At 40.0% G+C, this 16,873-nt stretch overlaps 1 protein-coding gene across 1 annotated transcript in view; it reads right to left on the bottom strand.

Moving 5' to 3' along the window:
* MARCOL (MARCO like) overlaps nt 1-16,873 on the bottom strand; it is a 39,486-nt gene that overhangs the window by 17,528 nt on the left and 5,085 nt on the right. Inside the window, 4 exon segments of the mRNA XM_060416626.1 lie at nt 332-464; nt 4,085-4,161; nt 11,459-11,598; nt 14,861-14,982. Coding sequence (XP_060272609.1) covers nt 332-464; nt 4,085-4,161; nt 11,459-11,598; nt 14,861-14,982 — 472 coding nt within the window.

Raw genomic sequence — 16,873 nt, 5'->3', positions numbered from 1 at the left:
GCCCCTCCAGCCCCACAGATTCCTAATTATAGTGGGCTGTTCCCTTCTCTCTTCCCTTATCCCGCAAAATCAGCATGACACACATGTGAACAGACGGCCTTGGGCAGACTTGTGAGAAACACTAGAACAGGTCCTCTTTGTTCACTTAAGAAGGAACCAACCTTTGGCTCAGCCCACAAGGAACCTGGCTGCATTTAAAGAAGTACGCACTTAGGAAGTTCAGTTTTTCCTCAGAAAATAGAAAGTTATTTCAGGAAGGGCTGACCTGGAGGGGTCCTCACTGCAGTGTGACACACGGGAGCTGCCTCCACGGCATCCCCACCCGACCTACCTGACGCAGAGAAGGTGGTAGAATGCAAGGGCAGCCGCTCCAGGGACTGCGCCTGTTTCTGCCTCCTTTCCTTCTCAACCACTTCCCCCAGCCAAGCAGTCTTCTTTATTGGGCCATTGGTGGAGGAGCCTTGCTGGGGAGAACAGATGGTCCCCAGCAGATAAGACTCTGAGGTTTTCTGTATTCTTCCTCACAAAGATCTCACACAGATCATCTCTCTATAGGAGGTCTGGAGCAATTTTATCTGATGAAGCCAGAACTATGACGAGAGGAGAAAGAAATACAAAAATAATAGATCTTAAGGTAGAGAAGAGATGTGGAAACTTTTCAGGCTATTGAGTTGGAGAGAACAAGAGAATCAAAGTCAGGAGAGTCTTGTGAACTATAATTAAACACATGCGGAGAGCCTCTATTTCATGACAGAGCACTGTAGACTCAAGATTTATTGTAAATTTAAACTTTCCTTAAAGTTTAAATTAAAAACTTTTTATGTTGTGATAGTTATAGATTTATTACATAGAGTTGTCAGAAATAAGACAGGTTCTCCTGTATCTTTTAACAAGTTTCTCCCGGTGGGAATGTCTTATAGGATTACAGTACATAGTCCCCACCAGGAATTGACATCAGCTGGGGACCTTTTATCAGTGTTGGTTATCAACACCAAGACTGTGAATCAATTGTTGAATATATGAGATCTGGGCAATGGTATGTTTGCAAAGCTCCCAGATGAGTATTGGGACAGTTTTGGAACCCTGAACTTACACAATGTTATGTGTCAACTATATCTCAATAAAACTAGAGAAAATAAAAGAAGGCTGATTGGAGTGAGGTTGAGTTCACGTGGAACAATGCCTTAAATTCTATATTAAATAAGGTAAGTGGGTGACATTGGAGTCTTTGAAGTAGGGTAATATTTAATCAGTTATTGTCTCCCTAATAAATGAATCTCCTTCACTGATTTCTAGAAAAAGTTCTGGCAGTTGAAAGACTTGAATTCAAATTCAAATACTACCAATGAGTAACCATGACACACTATTTAGAATTTCTAATATAAAAATTCTTTATTTTAAATAGGGAACTGACACTTCCGGCCTCTTAGATGTCAGGGATAAAATAGTAAGATAATCTGCCTTCAGGTTTGGTACAGACTTACATTTGCCACCCTAATCTAACTTGCCTTTTATAGCTATGGAGAAAGGTAGGATTTAGAAAGGAAACTTTGAATGTAGCAGTGTTCTGTTCCAACTTAATTGGAGAATACAAAATCTGATGAGTGCAGAAAGGGCTCTATCATTATAGTACAGTGAATATTACTCTTGCAGTAGCTCTTTGAATTATTTACATAACTACAACCAGAAGTGTCTGCAGTATGCCAGTCCTTCTGGTGCAGGACATTTGAGGAAAAGTAAATTGAAGTTTAGAATTGAAATGTCTTCATGTTGTACACACTAGATCTCTCCTTTTATATATGTGCATCAGCAGAGATTAAAAGCAGAAGAGTGTAGCCTATGAATCACAGCAGGCTACAATATTTTCATTTTTTACCTAGCCAGTAAAGGGAATGTTAGATGTGTGAATTAGAAGTTCCATAAAGATTAAAAAAGAACATATTACTCAACTTGAACCAAAGGTAAGAAAAATACTCTGTATTTAACATAATAGGGGTATTAAAAGAGAGAAAAATAGGAAGTAAGAGCAGTCTCTAGTCTTTCTGGACTGCCCCATATGTTGTGGGCAAAGTAACCCAGCATTTGGGCAATAACAAGAAATAGCTACTGAATTTAACCTGCTGCTGCTGCTGCTGCTAAGTCGCTTCAGTCGTGTCCGACTCTGTGCGACCCCACAGACGACAGCCCACCAGGCTCCGCCGTCCCTGGGATTCTCCAGGCAAGAACACTGGAGTGGGTTGCCATTTCCTTCTCCAGTGCATGAAAATGAAAAGTGAAAGTGAGGCCGCTCAGTCGTGTCCAACCCTTCGCGACCCCATGGACTGTAGCCTACCAGGCTTTTCCGTCCATGGGATTTTCCAGGCAAGAGTACTGGAGTGGGATGCCATTGCCTTCTACACATGTAAAACAGCAACTAAGACACACATGTGAACTTCCCCTGGTCACTGAACAAAGTGTTTTTTGTTTGGGGGATCTTTTGTTTTTTGGAAACTTTATACTGTTAGAGAGGGAATTATTAAAGTCTCCATTTACCAGTATTTCAAAGGAGACTGAAGTCTTCTAATCTGCCTTTTGTCCTAGAAGAGACTCAACTTATTGGGTGCCATATAGCATGCTTTAAAAGATACCTCAGGCTGTGATCAATAGAAATGTCTGGACAAGAACAACTCTTATCTCACTTGTCCAGGTCAAGAAAACCTAAAATATTATGAGAATATTTGTTCTGCATCGAGACATTGCAGTTTCTTCTAAGGAAAGTGAAAGTGAAATTTGCTCAGTTGTGTCCGACTCTCTGCGACCCCATGCACTATACAGTCCATGGAATTCTCCAGGCCAGCATACTGGAATGGGTGACCTTTCCCTTCTCTGGGGGATCTTCCCAACCTAGGGATTGAGCCCAGGTCTCTTTTAAGGAATAACATTCTAAATGCAAGAATCATTTTACTAAACATAGTATGCCACCATTTTATATTCAAGATTATATTTAAATTATGATTTTAATAGCAAGCCAGAACTTTCAAACAGAGGTGACGATAGTATTTGCCTGATGAACAATTTATACTCAGTTATAGGAATATCTAATCCAACAGCTGAATTATTAATTATCAAAAGACCAAAAAGACCATAAAATAACATTTTTACTTTAAATACATTTGGGAGATAATTTTCTTTTAGGGATTCAGAAATGCCTGAATATCTTTTTAATTGTATAGAGTTGCAACTCTGGGTTGTTACATCCACTAAAAGTTATTCAGTGAAATTCAGATCTAGAGCTTATCAATCCTATTGTTCTAAATTGAAAAAAAAAAAATACTGCTTTTTTTTTTTTAAACCAGAGGTAGATAACAGAACAGAACTGGGTTTAGATAATACAAGTATTAAAAAGGATGACTGAATTTTGAAATTATTTCTTATGCTTATTAAATTCTAATTTGTATACAGTATAACTCAACTTTCATAGTTGTATAGTTCTATAAATTTAGACAAGCTTATTGTAATTGTGTAAGCACCACCACAATAAAAATACGGGATATTTCTTTAACTCCCCCAATTTCCCTTCTGCTGTTTTGTAATCAATTCGTTCCCCTTCTCCTAGCATTTGGGGACCACTAATCTGATTTCTCTGTACTATATTTGACCAATTTTATGTCAAAACAGATTTAGATTCATGAAAGATGTAGAAGCAATATAGTTAGGTCCTATTTTGTCTTACCAATCTTCCTCAGTGATAAAGTCTTACATAATCACAATACAGAGGAAACGAGCAAATTGACATGGTATACTACTGTTCACTAAATTATGTACCTTATTTGGATTTCAACATTTGGTAAAGGAACTCTTAATTCTTTGATGCATAGTTCTGTGGACAGTGTTTCATGTACAGATTAATATAACTACTACCGTATTGAGGATGTAGAATTCAGTCATCACAAATAAGCTCCCTCTTGCCTCCCTCTGATACTCTCTCACCAACCATAACCACTGCCATCATTCCTCTTTTCTTCATCGTTATAATTTTGCAGTTTGGATAGTAATATATGAATAGAGCCATAAAATAAATAAGATTTTGAGGTTGAATTTTTACCTCCTGAATATAATGTAGCTGATCATAGGGTTTAGAAACATAAGAGCCTGAATTATGAAGAGTACTTATAGAATCTGCTGCAAAATGGAGTAAAAATAAAAGGCATACTATTATGTAGCTCCATCAAAAATGTCCATCTTCATAGAGTTCTGTACACTTTTCCTTCAGAAAAAGATGAGTTACAGAGAAAGAAAAAGAAATAAAAGAACACAAACTCCCGAGGACATCTACAGAGTGTTTCTCAATAAGGAGGATTTGGACTTAGACACAGTGAAGAGGTTGTGCTCCATTTCCTCCAGCAGCTAATCCTCACTGGCTCCCTGTCCTTGTACACATCCTCTCCCCTTGGGGCAGAGTGTCTCTTGATACTTCCTGTATGCTCAGTCCTGACTCAGGACTCAGACCTGACCTAAGAAAGGGAGTATGTATTATTCTAAGTCCAAGAAACAGATGCAATTTACAGATTAAAAGTACAAAAATTTTGCAAGAGGAAATGCCTATATAGGATGGAGGGGAAGGGTGGAATGGGGAGAGAGAGAGAAAGGGTGTCAGAGTTTGAGATCACAAACTCCTTCAGGGTGAAGGAGTGAGGGATGAGTGGTTGGAATCCTAGACCACCCTCAATGGTAAGAAATATTTGGAAAGTTTTCATGGAGCTCATGAGACAAGTTAACCATCCAGAGAGCCCTTTTCTAGTATGGATAGGCCCACCGTGACGGATTTGAGTTCAGCAGTCACTAGGGTTCTTTGCCTAGGGTCAGTAAGTGTAACAGGATGCCATGTAAATAACGAAATGCCAAGGTCAAGAGCAGGAAGGAAAAAAAAAAGACTCAATAAAAGCTAAAGGGGAGCAGTAAAGAAGGGCAAAACATACAGAATTTGAAGGCTACAATAAAGATTGTGGTCACAATCCTTCATAGGATTGCCATGGACCCTAGATGTATTAGAAGTACTTTACGAAAGATATGATAAGATTGACCCCTAAAAAATATTCCTCTGGTTATAACAGTAGAATAAAAAAAATGGCTGGATGGATATATATAAAATACTTAGGAAATCATTGCAATAGTCTTGAGTAAGAGAACATAGTATCTTACACTTATTTGGTTGATACTAAAGTTCATATCTGGTTCCATCACTTCATGGGAAATAGATGGGGAAACAGTGGAAACAGTGTCAGACTTGATTTTGGGGGGCTCCAAAATCACTGTAGATGGTGATTGCGGCCATGAAATTAAAAGATGCTTACTCCTTGGAAGGAAAGTTATGACCAACCTAGATAGCATATTCAAAAGCAGAGACATTACTTTCCCAACAAAGGTCCATCTAGTCAAGGCTATGGTTTTTCCAGTTGTCATGTATGGATGTGAGAGTTGGACTGTGAAAAAAGTTGAGCACTGAAGAATGGATGCTTTTGAACTGTGGTGTTGGAGAAGGCTCTTGAGAGTCCCATGGACTGCAAGGAGATCCAGTCAGTCCATTCTAAAGGAGATCAGCCCTGGGTGTTCTTTGGAAGGACTGATGTTGAAGCTGAAACTCCAGTACTTTGGCCACCTCATGCGAAGAGCTGACTTATTGGAAAAGACTCTGATGCTGGGAGGGATTGGGGGGCAGGAAGAGAAGGGGACAACAGAGGATGAGATGGCTGGATGGCATCACTGACTCAATGGATGTGAGTTTGAGTGAACTCTGGGAGTTGGTGGTGCTGCAGTTCATGGGGTCGCAAAGAGTCGGACACGACTGAGCGACTGAACTGAACTGAAAGAGACATAATAATTGACTTTGAAAGACAACACTGTTGGTGAGGTGGACAAGAGGCTGCATCGAGGAGATTCAGAATTTCTGACTTGTGTAATCAGCTATGTGATTGTACCACCCAGTGATTTTTAAACCTTGTAAATGAAGCACATTGCACTGGAGCAGGAGAAGGATATTAGTTAAGTTTTGACATTCTGAGTTTAAGGATGAAACTGGAACCTATTATACAGGGTGAAGTAAGCCAGAAAGAAAAACACCAATACAGTATACTAACACATATATATGGAATTTAGAAAGATGGTAACAATAACCCTGTATGCGAGACAGCAAAAGAGACACAGATGTATAGAACAGTCTTTTGGACTCTGTGGGAGAGGGAGAGGGTGGGATGATTTGGGAGAATGGCATTGAAACATGTGTAATATCATATAAGAAACGAGTCACCAGCCCAGGTTCACTGCATGATACTGGATGCTTGGGGCTGGTGCACTGGGATAACTCAAAATAATGTTTTGAAGTTGAGACGGCCAAGTGCAAATATCATAGGTCAGTGAATATGTGTTTTAAAAATTCTGCTGCTGCTGCTAAGTCACTTCAGTCGTGTCTGACTCTATGCGACCCCATAGATGGCAGCCTGCCAGGCTCCCCCATCCCTGGGATTCTCCAGGCAAGAACACTGAAGTGGGTTGCTATTTCCTTCTCCAATGCATGAAAGTGAAAAGTGAAAGTGAAGTTGCTCTGTCGTGTCCGACTCTTAGCGACCCCATGGACTGCAGCCTACCAGGCTCCTCCACCCATGGGGATTTTCCAGGCAAGAATTCTGGACCCAGATAAAAATACATGAGTGAAAAAAAAATTTTTTTAATGTATGAGTATTCTTTATGGATGTAAGTGGTAATTGAATTGTCTGCTATTGTTGATGAGATCATTACCAATATAGTGTACATATATATATATATATATACATATACTACTACTATTACTAAGTCACTTCAGTAGTGTCCGACTCTGTGCGACCCCATAGACGGCAGCTCACCAGGCTCCCCAGTCCCTGGGATTCTCCAGGCTAGAACACTGGAGTGGGTTGCCATTTCCTTCTCCAGTGCATTAAAGTAAAAAGTGAAAGTGAAGTCGCTCAGTGTGTCCAACTGTTAGTGACCCCATGGACTGCAGCCTACCAGGCTCCTCCATCCATGGGATTTTCCAGGCAAGAGTACTGGAGTGGGGTGCCATTGCCTTCTCCGATATATACATATATATATACATATATATATAATTACATGCTAAGACAGAGATCTGTGGAAATTCAGAATCACTGGCTGATAGAGGACATTGAGGCTGGAAAAATAAAGGTTAAAAACAGTTTAAGTAGAAGGAAAAAAATTATATGTATATATACATACACTAATACAGGAGAGATAATCCCAAATAAAAATAAGTTTCTCTATAAAAAAAGGAAATAGCTTTGGATTGAAAAAGTTGAGAAAACATATATTTTGTTTACCTTCTGGGGGCCAGGGAAGGGGTGATTTAAAAAAGAAAATCCAGAACTCCCCAGTGGTTCATTGGTTAGGACTTGGTGTTTTTCCTGCTGGAATCAATCCCTGGCCAGGGAACAATCTTAATCCCACAGGCTGCACACAATGACCAAGAAACAACAAAACAACCCCACTCTTGCGTTGAAACCATGTTTCTCATACTTACTTTATATTTAAAGGACCACAAAAGCACAAGGGTCTAAAAAATCACTTATGAAAATGCTCCTCTTCCTAAATTCCATATATATGTGTTAGTATACTGTATTGGTGTTTTTCTTTCTGGCTTACTTCACTCTGTATAATCGGCTCCAGTTTCATCCATCTCATCAGAACTGATTCAAATGAATTCTTTTTAAAAGCTGAGTAATACTCCATTGTGTATATGTACCACAGCTTTCTTATCCATTCATCTAACATGTATACTATCATGTGAATTGAATCGCCAGTCTATGTCTGACGCAGGATGCAGCATGCTTGGGGCTGGTGCATGGGGATGACCCAGAAAGATGTTCTGGGGAGGGAGGTGGGAGGGGGGTTCATGTTTGGGAATGCATGTAAGAATTAAAGATTTTAAAATTTAAAAAATAAAAACTAAAAAAAAAAAAAAAAGAAAAGAAAAACAAAAACAAAAAAAGAAAAAAGAAAATGCTCCTCGATTGCTCATTTTGTTTGTATTTTTATGTATTTTATAGTCTTCCTGACCTTGGAGAATTGGCCTTTAGCTGGAGAAGTCCTAGGCATCCCAGCAGCACTCGCCCCTCTCATCGCCCAGGCTATGTGCTCTAGGGCTTCCCTCTCTGAGGGCGGGGTGGGCCTTCTGTTGCAGCAAGCTGACTGTGTGGGCGGGTCTGTAGGCGGGGCTGGCCCCAGGCCCAGCCTTGTGCAGGAGCCGGGTCAAAAGAGGGCCCTGGGACTAGTGCTGTCTTGGGGTCCTGAAAACTCTGGGACTGTTGCTCGTCTACTGGTGGATGAAGCCAGGTCCTGGGGTTAATGCTGGACGATTGGCAGGCAGAGCTGAGTCCTACAGTCTGGTTGCAGGACCCAGTGTCAGTGCCTGGTAGTAGAGGGCTGGTTCCTGACACAGTTGGACTTGGGGTCTGGGGTATCCTGAAGCTTCTGTTGAACTGCAGTTGGGCAGGACCAGGGCCCAGCTGGTTCCAGGGCAGAGTCTGACTTTCTGCGGGCAGACTGTTCTGCAGGCTGTGGGATTGTGGTGGTGTCTGCCCCTGGAGGGTGAGGCTGCTCCAGAGGCATGGGCCGGCTTCCCGGAGGGCGGGGCCAGGGCCCGGGCCGGGGCGGGGGGGGGGGGGGGATTCTGGGACTGCTCCTGCGCACTGGTAAATAGAGCTGAGTCCTGGCTCTCAGGTGGGCAGGGCGTTTGTGTCCAGAGGCCTCTGTGGGCTCCGAAGTTCTTTCTGCAGTGGGTCTGCTGAAGGGTGGGACTGTATTCACATCCAGTTAGTTGCTTGGCCTGAGACATCTCAGCACTGGTGCCTGTGGGCTGTTGGGTGGGGCCAGGTCTTGGCACTAATCAGGTGAAGGGAGGATTCTGCCATGGCTCCTACCAGCGCCGGAGCTCCCAAGAATGGCTGCTGCCACTGTCTCCATCCCCAGGGTGAGCAGCTCTGCACTCTCTCCGTCCGCCTCTCCGGGAGACTCTGCAAGACCAGCAGGTGGGTCCAGGCCGGGCTCCTGGGCAAGTCACTACTTTCGCCCTGTGCCAGAGCCTGTGCAATTTTGTGTGCCCCCTTTTCCAGTGAAGTCTCTATTAACCCCAGTCCTGTTTATATACCTAACAGAGTATTATTCAGCCATTAAAAGAATATAATGTTGCCATTTGCAAGTACGTGGATGGACTTGGATGGTATTATGCTAAATGAAATGTCAGACAGAGAAAGTCAGTATTATATGATAGCACTTGTATGTGGAATCTGAAAACTACAACAAACTAGTGAATATAGCAAGAAAAAAATCAGACTCACAGATATAGAGAACAAACTAATGGTTACCAGTGGGGAGAAAGAAGGGGGGCAAGATAGAGGTAGAAGATTAAGAGGTATTAATACAACCTATTATGTATAAAATAATCTACCTCCTATTAAAAATACATGAAAATTTTTCTAAAAATCTGTAAGGATATACTGTAAAACAGGGAGTATAGTCGTTATTTTATAATAAATGAAGTATAAACTTTAAAAATTGTGAAACACCATATTCACAGTTGTAACATATATATATGATACATCAACCATACTTCAGTTAAGAAAAAAAAGTGTTCCAGAAAACAAAAAATAAAGACACTTAAGGGACAGCTGGTTCTACTTCACAGATAAGGAAATTAAGACTCAGGGTAGTGAATTACCTGGTCAGCATTGTAAAGTCAGCTCAGAGTTTTTGTACATTTTCTCAAATAATTTATAATCACAATCTAGTCATGAGAAAAATACCACACAAATCTCAAGTGAGAAACATTCTACAATGTTATATATAGCTGACCAGTGCTATATAAGACTATCAAGGCCTTCAAAATAAGGAAAGTCTAGAACCTTAGTAGTAAAAACAGTTGATAGAGATGATGTTCACCTGGGGAGTTTTATAAACAGCACCTGGTCTCCTCGGATTGTGATTCAGGTGCTCTGCCTTAGACCTTGGGCATTGATCTCTAAAAGAATCCAAGCTAAATATGTGGCTACAGTTGGGGGTAATAGAATGAGAGGTAGAAATATCTCTGGAACCCCATTCCAGCCATTCTTTACTACTGTGAACCAGAGGTTTTGTATTTAATAGAAGCATAAACTTTTCTGCAACTTGCTTTATTTACCTAAGATAAACTGGGATTTTTCAATGCAAAATTATTCTTTGGAAATATTAATGAGATGCCTTTAGTGCTACGTAAGTGTTAGTTAGTTTAAGCATCCATATTAATGGAAATCTACTCATTTCACTCATGCTCAGAATGATTTAATTTTTCCATTGCCTGTTGGAAGAAATCTTGATTCCAGCTTGTGCTTCATCAAGCCCAGTGTTTCTCATGATGTACTCTGCATATAAGTTAAATAAGCAGGGTGACAATATACAGTCTTGACATCCTCCTTTCTCAAGTTGGGAAATAAGATTGCTGGGAGAAATATCAATAACCTCATGTATGCAGGATGACACCACCCTTTGGGCAGAAAATGAAGAACTATAGAGCCTCCTGATAAAAGTGAAAGAGGAGAGTGAAAAAGTTGGCTTAAAACTCAGCATTCAGAAAACTAAGATCATGGCATCCAGTCTCATCACTTCGTGGCAAATAGATGGGGAAACAGTGTCAGACTTTATTTTCTTGGGCTCCAAAATCACTGCAGATGGTGACTGCAGCCATGAAATTAAAAGATGCTTACTCCTTAGGAAAAAAACTTATGACCAACCTAGACAGCATGTTGAAAAGCAGAGACATTACTTGCCAACAAAGGTCCATCTAGTCAAGGCTATGGTTTTTTCAGTAGTCATGTATGGATGTGAGAGTTGGACTGTGAAGAAAGCTGAGTACCGAAGAATTGATGCTTTTGAACTGTGGTGTTGGAGAAGACTCTTGAGAGTCCCTTGGACTGCAAGGAGAACGAACCAGTCCATCCTAAAGGGCAGAAGTCCTAAATGTTCGTTGGAATGATGTTGAAACTAAAACTCCAATACTTTGGACACCTGATGCAAAGAACTGACTCATTTGAGAAGACCCTGATGCTGGGAAAGATTGAAGGCAGGATGAGAAGGGGATGACAGAGGATGAGATGGTTGGATGGCATCACCGACTCAATGGACACGAGTTTAAGTAAACTCTGGGAGTTAGTGATGGACAGGGAGTCCTGGTGTGCTGCAGTCCATGACTGAGCGACTGAACTGACTGATGGTAGGAGAATAGATTTCAAAAGTTCTCATCTCCAGTGTTGCAGAAGGACTAAGAAAATTCACAGGTCCTGATTTATAAGGAATTAGTGGATTCCGATAGTGGGAAGATCTCTGTGGCTAGGACAGAAAAAGTTAGAGGAGTCCAGGCAGACAATGACTTTGAACAGATAGGAAGGAGCCAGGGACTTGCTGGTCTCATGAGCTGCTAAAGGATTAAGGGCATTGATGATAAGGAAAAGAATGTGAAGTGTTTTCAGGAAAAGGTTTCTAAACTCTTTGGAATGATCAAAAGTGGCTGTAGTCAAACTTGCTATCAGGACGATGATTATCCTGTGGATCAGGGGTAGAATATGAAGGTTGTCCTAAATATTAGGGACCCAAGGATTGTAAGCTAGGATAGCAGTAGTACATCATAAAATGCATATTTCAAACAGGTCACTCTTGCTGCTCTATGAGGAATGAATTAAAAAGACGGGAAGTAAAAGGACACAAATCATTTAAGGAGATCTTGCACTGTTTCAGGAGGAGACAATGAATAGTAGCTTGACTTAGATATAGGCAATTAAGGAGAGACGTGAACAGCACCTGTTTCACTGGTATTCTCCTGCATTGATTGTTCAATGATTCATTCATTAAAACAAATTCCTTCTGTGTACAAAAAAAGTCTAAAAATTTCTCCCTCAAGATGCTCACTATATATTTGCAAGATTGCATTAATGTCTTTTCATGCGATTATTAAATGCCTCATTGATATTACAGACTAATTGTTGGAGCACACTCAGTTGTAGCTTCTGCCACAGAACATTTTCCTGAGATAATTCTGATAGTAAAAATACAGAAATAATTTATTTGTGTGTGTGTGCGCAAAACAAATGTGGGTAGATATAGAACTTCATTATATCTTTTATCCTTAAGTATTTAAGAAAAAGTTACAAGTTCTGTCTGTGCAGTGGCATCATTGTGTCTGAAGTATGAGGTCTGTGTTCAGTATGAATTGTTTTGTTTGTGAGGCACAGGTAAATAAAACTAAACTAACTTATTTAACCTTAATGGTAATTAAGTACTGAGGTATTTTCCAGCATTAAATTCTAATCTGTATATACGTGTATATTAATTTCAAAATAATTTATTTAGTTCCACAACATGAGGCATTTTGCTCTGGGCTCAGTCATCCCCTCTGTTTAATCTTCCATTAAGCAGAATCACAAGGAAACATCCTGGAGTACTAGGAAAAGTCCAAGAAAAGAGTTTGCTTGGATTCTATCCATTTGAATTTGGGATTGAGTTTCTAGATGAATCATGTATGAGGGGATTCCACAGTTGATCTCTGAGGTTTGTTCATTGCCAATTAGATATGCGGAATTGAATGCCCTTGGTATGCCTCTTAATAACTCGCATATCCCTTAGTGATAGCTTTCTGCATCTTTTTTTTTTCTCCCCTCACTTTCCCAGACCATGACACATTATGTTTCTCTCTCCTTTGATTTAACCGCTTATCCTGTCTGATACCACAGCTTCCCTCTACGTTTTCATCTGGACCATGTGCCTTATTCCATTGTCTGTATCCTGCTATGTTTGTTGGGTTCTACCCATAATATTCCAAATATGGATTGCCATCTGAATACCTTACTGTTGAATAGGGCTCCTGTGGATATAAAAGGACCTGTGGTTATCACTGACCTGCAGATCTTGTGCAAGCTCTCTGACTTCATTTTCATTAAACCATTCTTTTCACCAGCTCTGACCCCAACATTATGTTGGGTTTGTTCCCTTTGTTGGGCCCATCTTGCTAACCAATATGATTAACATCCTGGTGAGATTCCTTCTAAGCATTCTGTTTTTGGATGATGCCAGACGTCAAACACAACTTCAGATAAATACAGTAAATTTCTATGTTTCAGGTCTGTAGATCAGTGGTTTTAAACTCTAGCTGTGCTCACATATCCCTTTAAGAATCGAATGCAGGAATTCCCTGGCAGTCCAGTGGTTAGGACTAAGCGCTTCCACTGCCCTAGGTCCAGGTTTGATCCCTGGTCATTGAGGAACTAAGACCCCAGAAGCCACAAGGAGTGGCAAAAGAAAAAAAAAAAAAGGTTTGGATACCCCCTGAAGAAAAAAGTTTCCAGGGAATTTATTTTGCGTATTATTTCCATAGACCCTCTGAAGCCAATCACTGCATCCTTAAGAAATCTTGAGTCAGTTTTACATCAAGTATCCAGAGACCACCTTTGTTAGAAACACCTGGAATGTAGTTTCAAGCTCCACTTTCTTGAGCTCTAGCAGAGACCTACAGCACCAGTATTTCTCAGCTGGGGAATCTTCATTTTTTACATGTGCTCCTGAGATTTTTACACTAATTAGGATTTGCAAATTGCTGCTAAAGTTGCTGGTGCTGAAGTCTTAGCCATTTTGGCACTTTGGGAACAGGTGGATCATAGATGCAAGTTTTGGGAAAGTCTAGAAAATAAACAATCCCAGAAATTGGAACCATCTCTGGAACCAACTTTATTTGCAGTGAAAAGATCTAGAGAATAATGTAAGATCCATTGTATATATAAGACTCCTGCTGGCCTCAGTAGAACACCCAGGGAAATCCATTGTTTAAAGGGAATTCAAAGTGGATTCTGAGATTCCAGGTAATTGGTTGTAGCAAATGCTTAACATTTCCCCTCATGGTTCAGACTCAGTTTCCCATTACTCAACCTGAAAACAAGATAATGAGAGCAATCAAGGACCAAGTAATTGTGGCATCACCATACAGAGACAAATGGGAAAAGGCTGTGGCTAGCCTGTTTCACATGGAACATTCTGAGAATTTGTATACTCTGTGGCATTCTTTTCCTGTCCCTGGGCCAGGTGCCTTATCTATAAAATGAGAAGGTGTCCAGTCTGCCTTCCAACTTATATTTTATAGCTATAGAGGACACTTACCTTTAATATTTACATTAACATTAACCTTAATTCTGGAACTTTCCAAAACAGAGGAAGTATAATTTTTACTTTATTCCTTTCATTCAGAGATGTATTCATTAATTTTGAAAGCTTAACTATCATTTAGTCACACATTCTAATTTTAAATGGCCGTGTCATCTTATAGATAAGAGTGCAACTCTTAAAATTTGGCTTGGCTTACCAAATCTAACTTTTAATATTATTTAAATTTAAAGTATATTTTAGTAGTCATCACTTAGTAATCTATGAGATTCATAATCCTCTTTGCCCCCTAATATATTTTGTCTGCTGCCTTTCCTTGCAAAAATGAAGGCTCCATGGAAACAAGAGATTCTGTATTTTGTTCACCATCTTAGTGCTTCGAACAATGCCTGGTACATAGCAGATGTTTAATGAGTATTTGGTAAATGAATGACTCAGTAATAAGCTTGCACCTATTTAAAAAGCTGAATGTATCACATTTTCTCAGGAAATGACTGACTTTACTGTTCAAGGCTAAGTGTCCTTTTATGTTTCCTTTGGACAGACATCCAAAGTGCTATGGAGAGATAACTATGGGTGATGTAATGAAAAATATTCGTTTAGTCCCTTTGGATCAGAATAGTACTTCCTAGTACAAACAAACCTAAAGTCCTCTTACCTTTTTGCTTCATTAAATGCACAGCGGTTGCCATAGGTTTTTCCATCAGAACCACAGACTGGTTCATAGTTAGGCTGACATTTTGTTTTTCCGGTTGGGTTCCTGTTGCTAGTATGGCCAGTCTTCAGTAATGTGAAAGACCATTAGGTAAAATATAGGATACTCTAATTATGTCATTGTAATAAAACATGTATTTATTACTCGTTAACTACTGATTAAGCATTGTACTCAATCAATTATTTTGTTGACCTTTTACATTTTAATGTAATCTGTGCAACAGTATGAAAGAAGAGTTTATTTTTTTTCCAGGAGGACAGTGCATTTAAGTGACAAGCACAAAATCATATATGGACTAACTACCCAATCTGGAATTGAAACTCTGAGTTATCTGATTCCAGAACCTCTGATCTTACTGTGTATCCCAGACTGCCTCACTTGAATGCTTTGTACACAAACTGGCAAATACAAAACACTTATGGTCATTACTTACTGAACCTTTCTTTTTTCTTGTTTCATATGAGAAAATGAGTCAGGAGGTAGGATTATGAGAGTTCGGTTAACTATAGCAGTACCGGAAGCATATCTCAGAATCAAGTTATAGGATGGCAGAAGGCTGTGAACGTAAAGAAGCTTTGGCCAGCAGATGAGAGCAGAGGCACTAAATAGAATGGTGAGTGCCTCCAGTAGGGAGCTTAGACTTCCTAGAGCTAAGGAAGGTGATAGATAACTCTAAACCACTGGAAATGACAGAGGTTTGCTACTCATTTTATATACATCTGTTATTTTCATTCACACCTACTCTGTGAATTGGACAGGGTTATCTCCCCCATTTTATAAAAGAATATAAAATTGAGAAAGATTAGGTGATGATTTAAACATTCAGAAACATGCAGGTGATGGCATTAAGGTCTGGACAGCAGGGACATCCCTGGGAGATTACTCCTACATGCTAGAAGAGGCGTAAGGACAAGGCGTATTCGGCTGCTTTTACTTGAAAGGGTATTGATGAATGACACGTTTTGAGGTAAAAAACGAAGTTTCCATTAAGATAACAAGGTGGAGGAAGTGTTCTGGAAAACGGTTTTGAATCTACTAAGTGGAGTGTTCAAAGTAATTGCTGAATGGAATTAGAAAGCTGGCTGTTGGGAAAGAGACTGGCAAGGAAAGGCAAAGCATAGCAGGACTTAGAAGGGAATATGGGAGACATGGCTATGTACCTGTTTGCAATGATGCCTCTCAAATACAAGCCACTTATTTCCTCATCTGACAAATAGTTCAAGAGAAATTATTATATGCCTATCCTGTTTTAGGATCTGGGAATACAGGCTTGAAAAGAAATGGCACTTTGTCTGGAAATTCTCTCATTCTGTCATTAATGGCAGTCCAGTGGTTAGGACTCCGGGCTCCTACTGAAGGGGGCATGGGTTTGATCCCTGGTTGGGTAACTAAAATCCTGCAAGCCACGTGACCAAAAAAATAAATGAAATTAAAGTGGCACTTTCTTTAAGAAGTTAATGCTCTGATTGAATAACAATCAATTGTAAAGAACAATGTCCATTCTGTGAAAGAAGATATCATTAGTATCAAGAATCCATTCTTGGAAAACTACAGGATTTTGTACGATGTGGCTGGTGTGTGAGCAAGAGTGACGTGAAGTATCCAATCATGGTTTTATTGTCCAGGTAGTGTGGTGTGTCACTGAAGAATTTTCAGTAGGAAAGTGATGGATTAGACTTGTGACTCAGAAATACTGTTTAAGTGGTTTGTATATTATGGGTGGGATGAAAATAGACATGAACGTTAATTCTGGTGGGGATGGGAACTCCGTTATTGAGGGTCTGAGTTAGTTCAGTATAGGTGGACAGCCTTGAGTGGTAAACCGTAGAAGGCAATGAGACAGAATGGAAGAGCGTGACACTCACTAATGATTATAAGTATATAGGAAAGTAACCACCTCCAGTTCCCTCTCATTTTGTTGAATCAGTGTTGTCACCAACTGTTTGTCGTTAGTAC

This window comes from Ovis aries, chromosome 5 (assembly GCF_016772045.2).
Source record: "Ovis aries strain OAR_USU_Benz2616 breed Rambouillet chromosome 5, ARS-UI_Ramb_v3.0, whole genome shotgun sequence".
NCBI classification, from domain to species: Eukaryota; Metazoa; Chordata; class Mammalia; order Artiodactyla; family Bovidae; genus Ovis; species Ovis aries.
The sequence above is the reverse complement of the archived record's forward strand: the minus strand, read 5'-3'. Positions and strand labels throughout refer to the sequence as shown.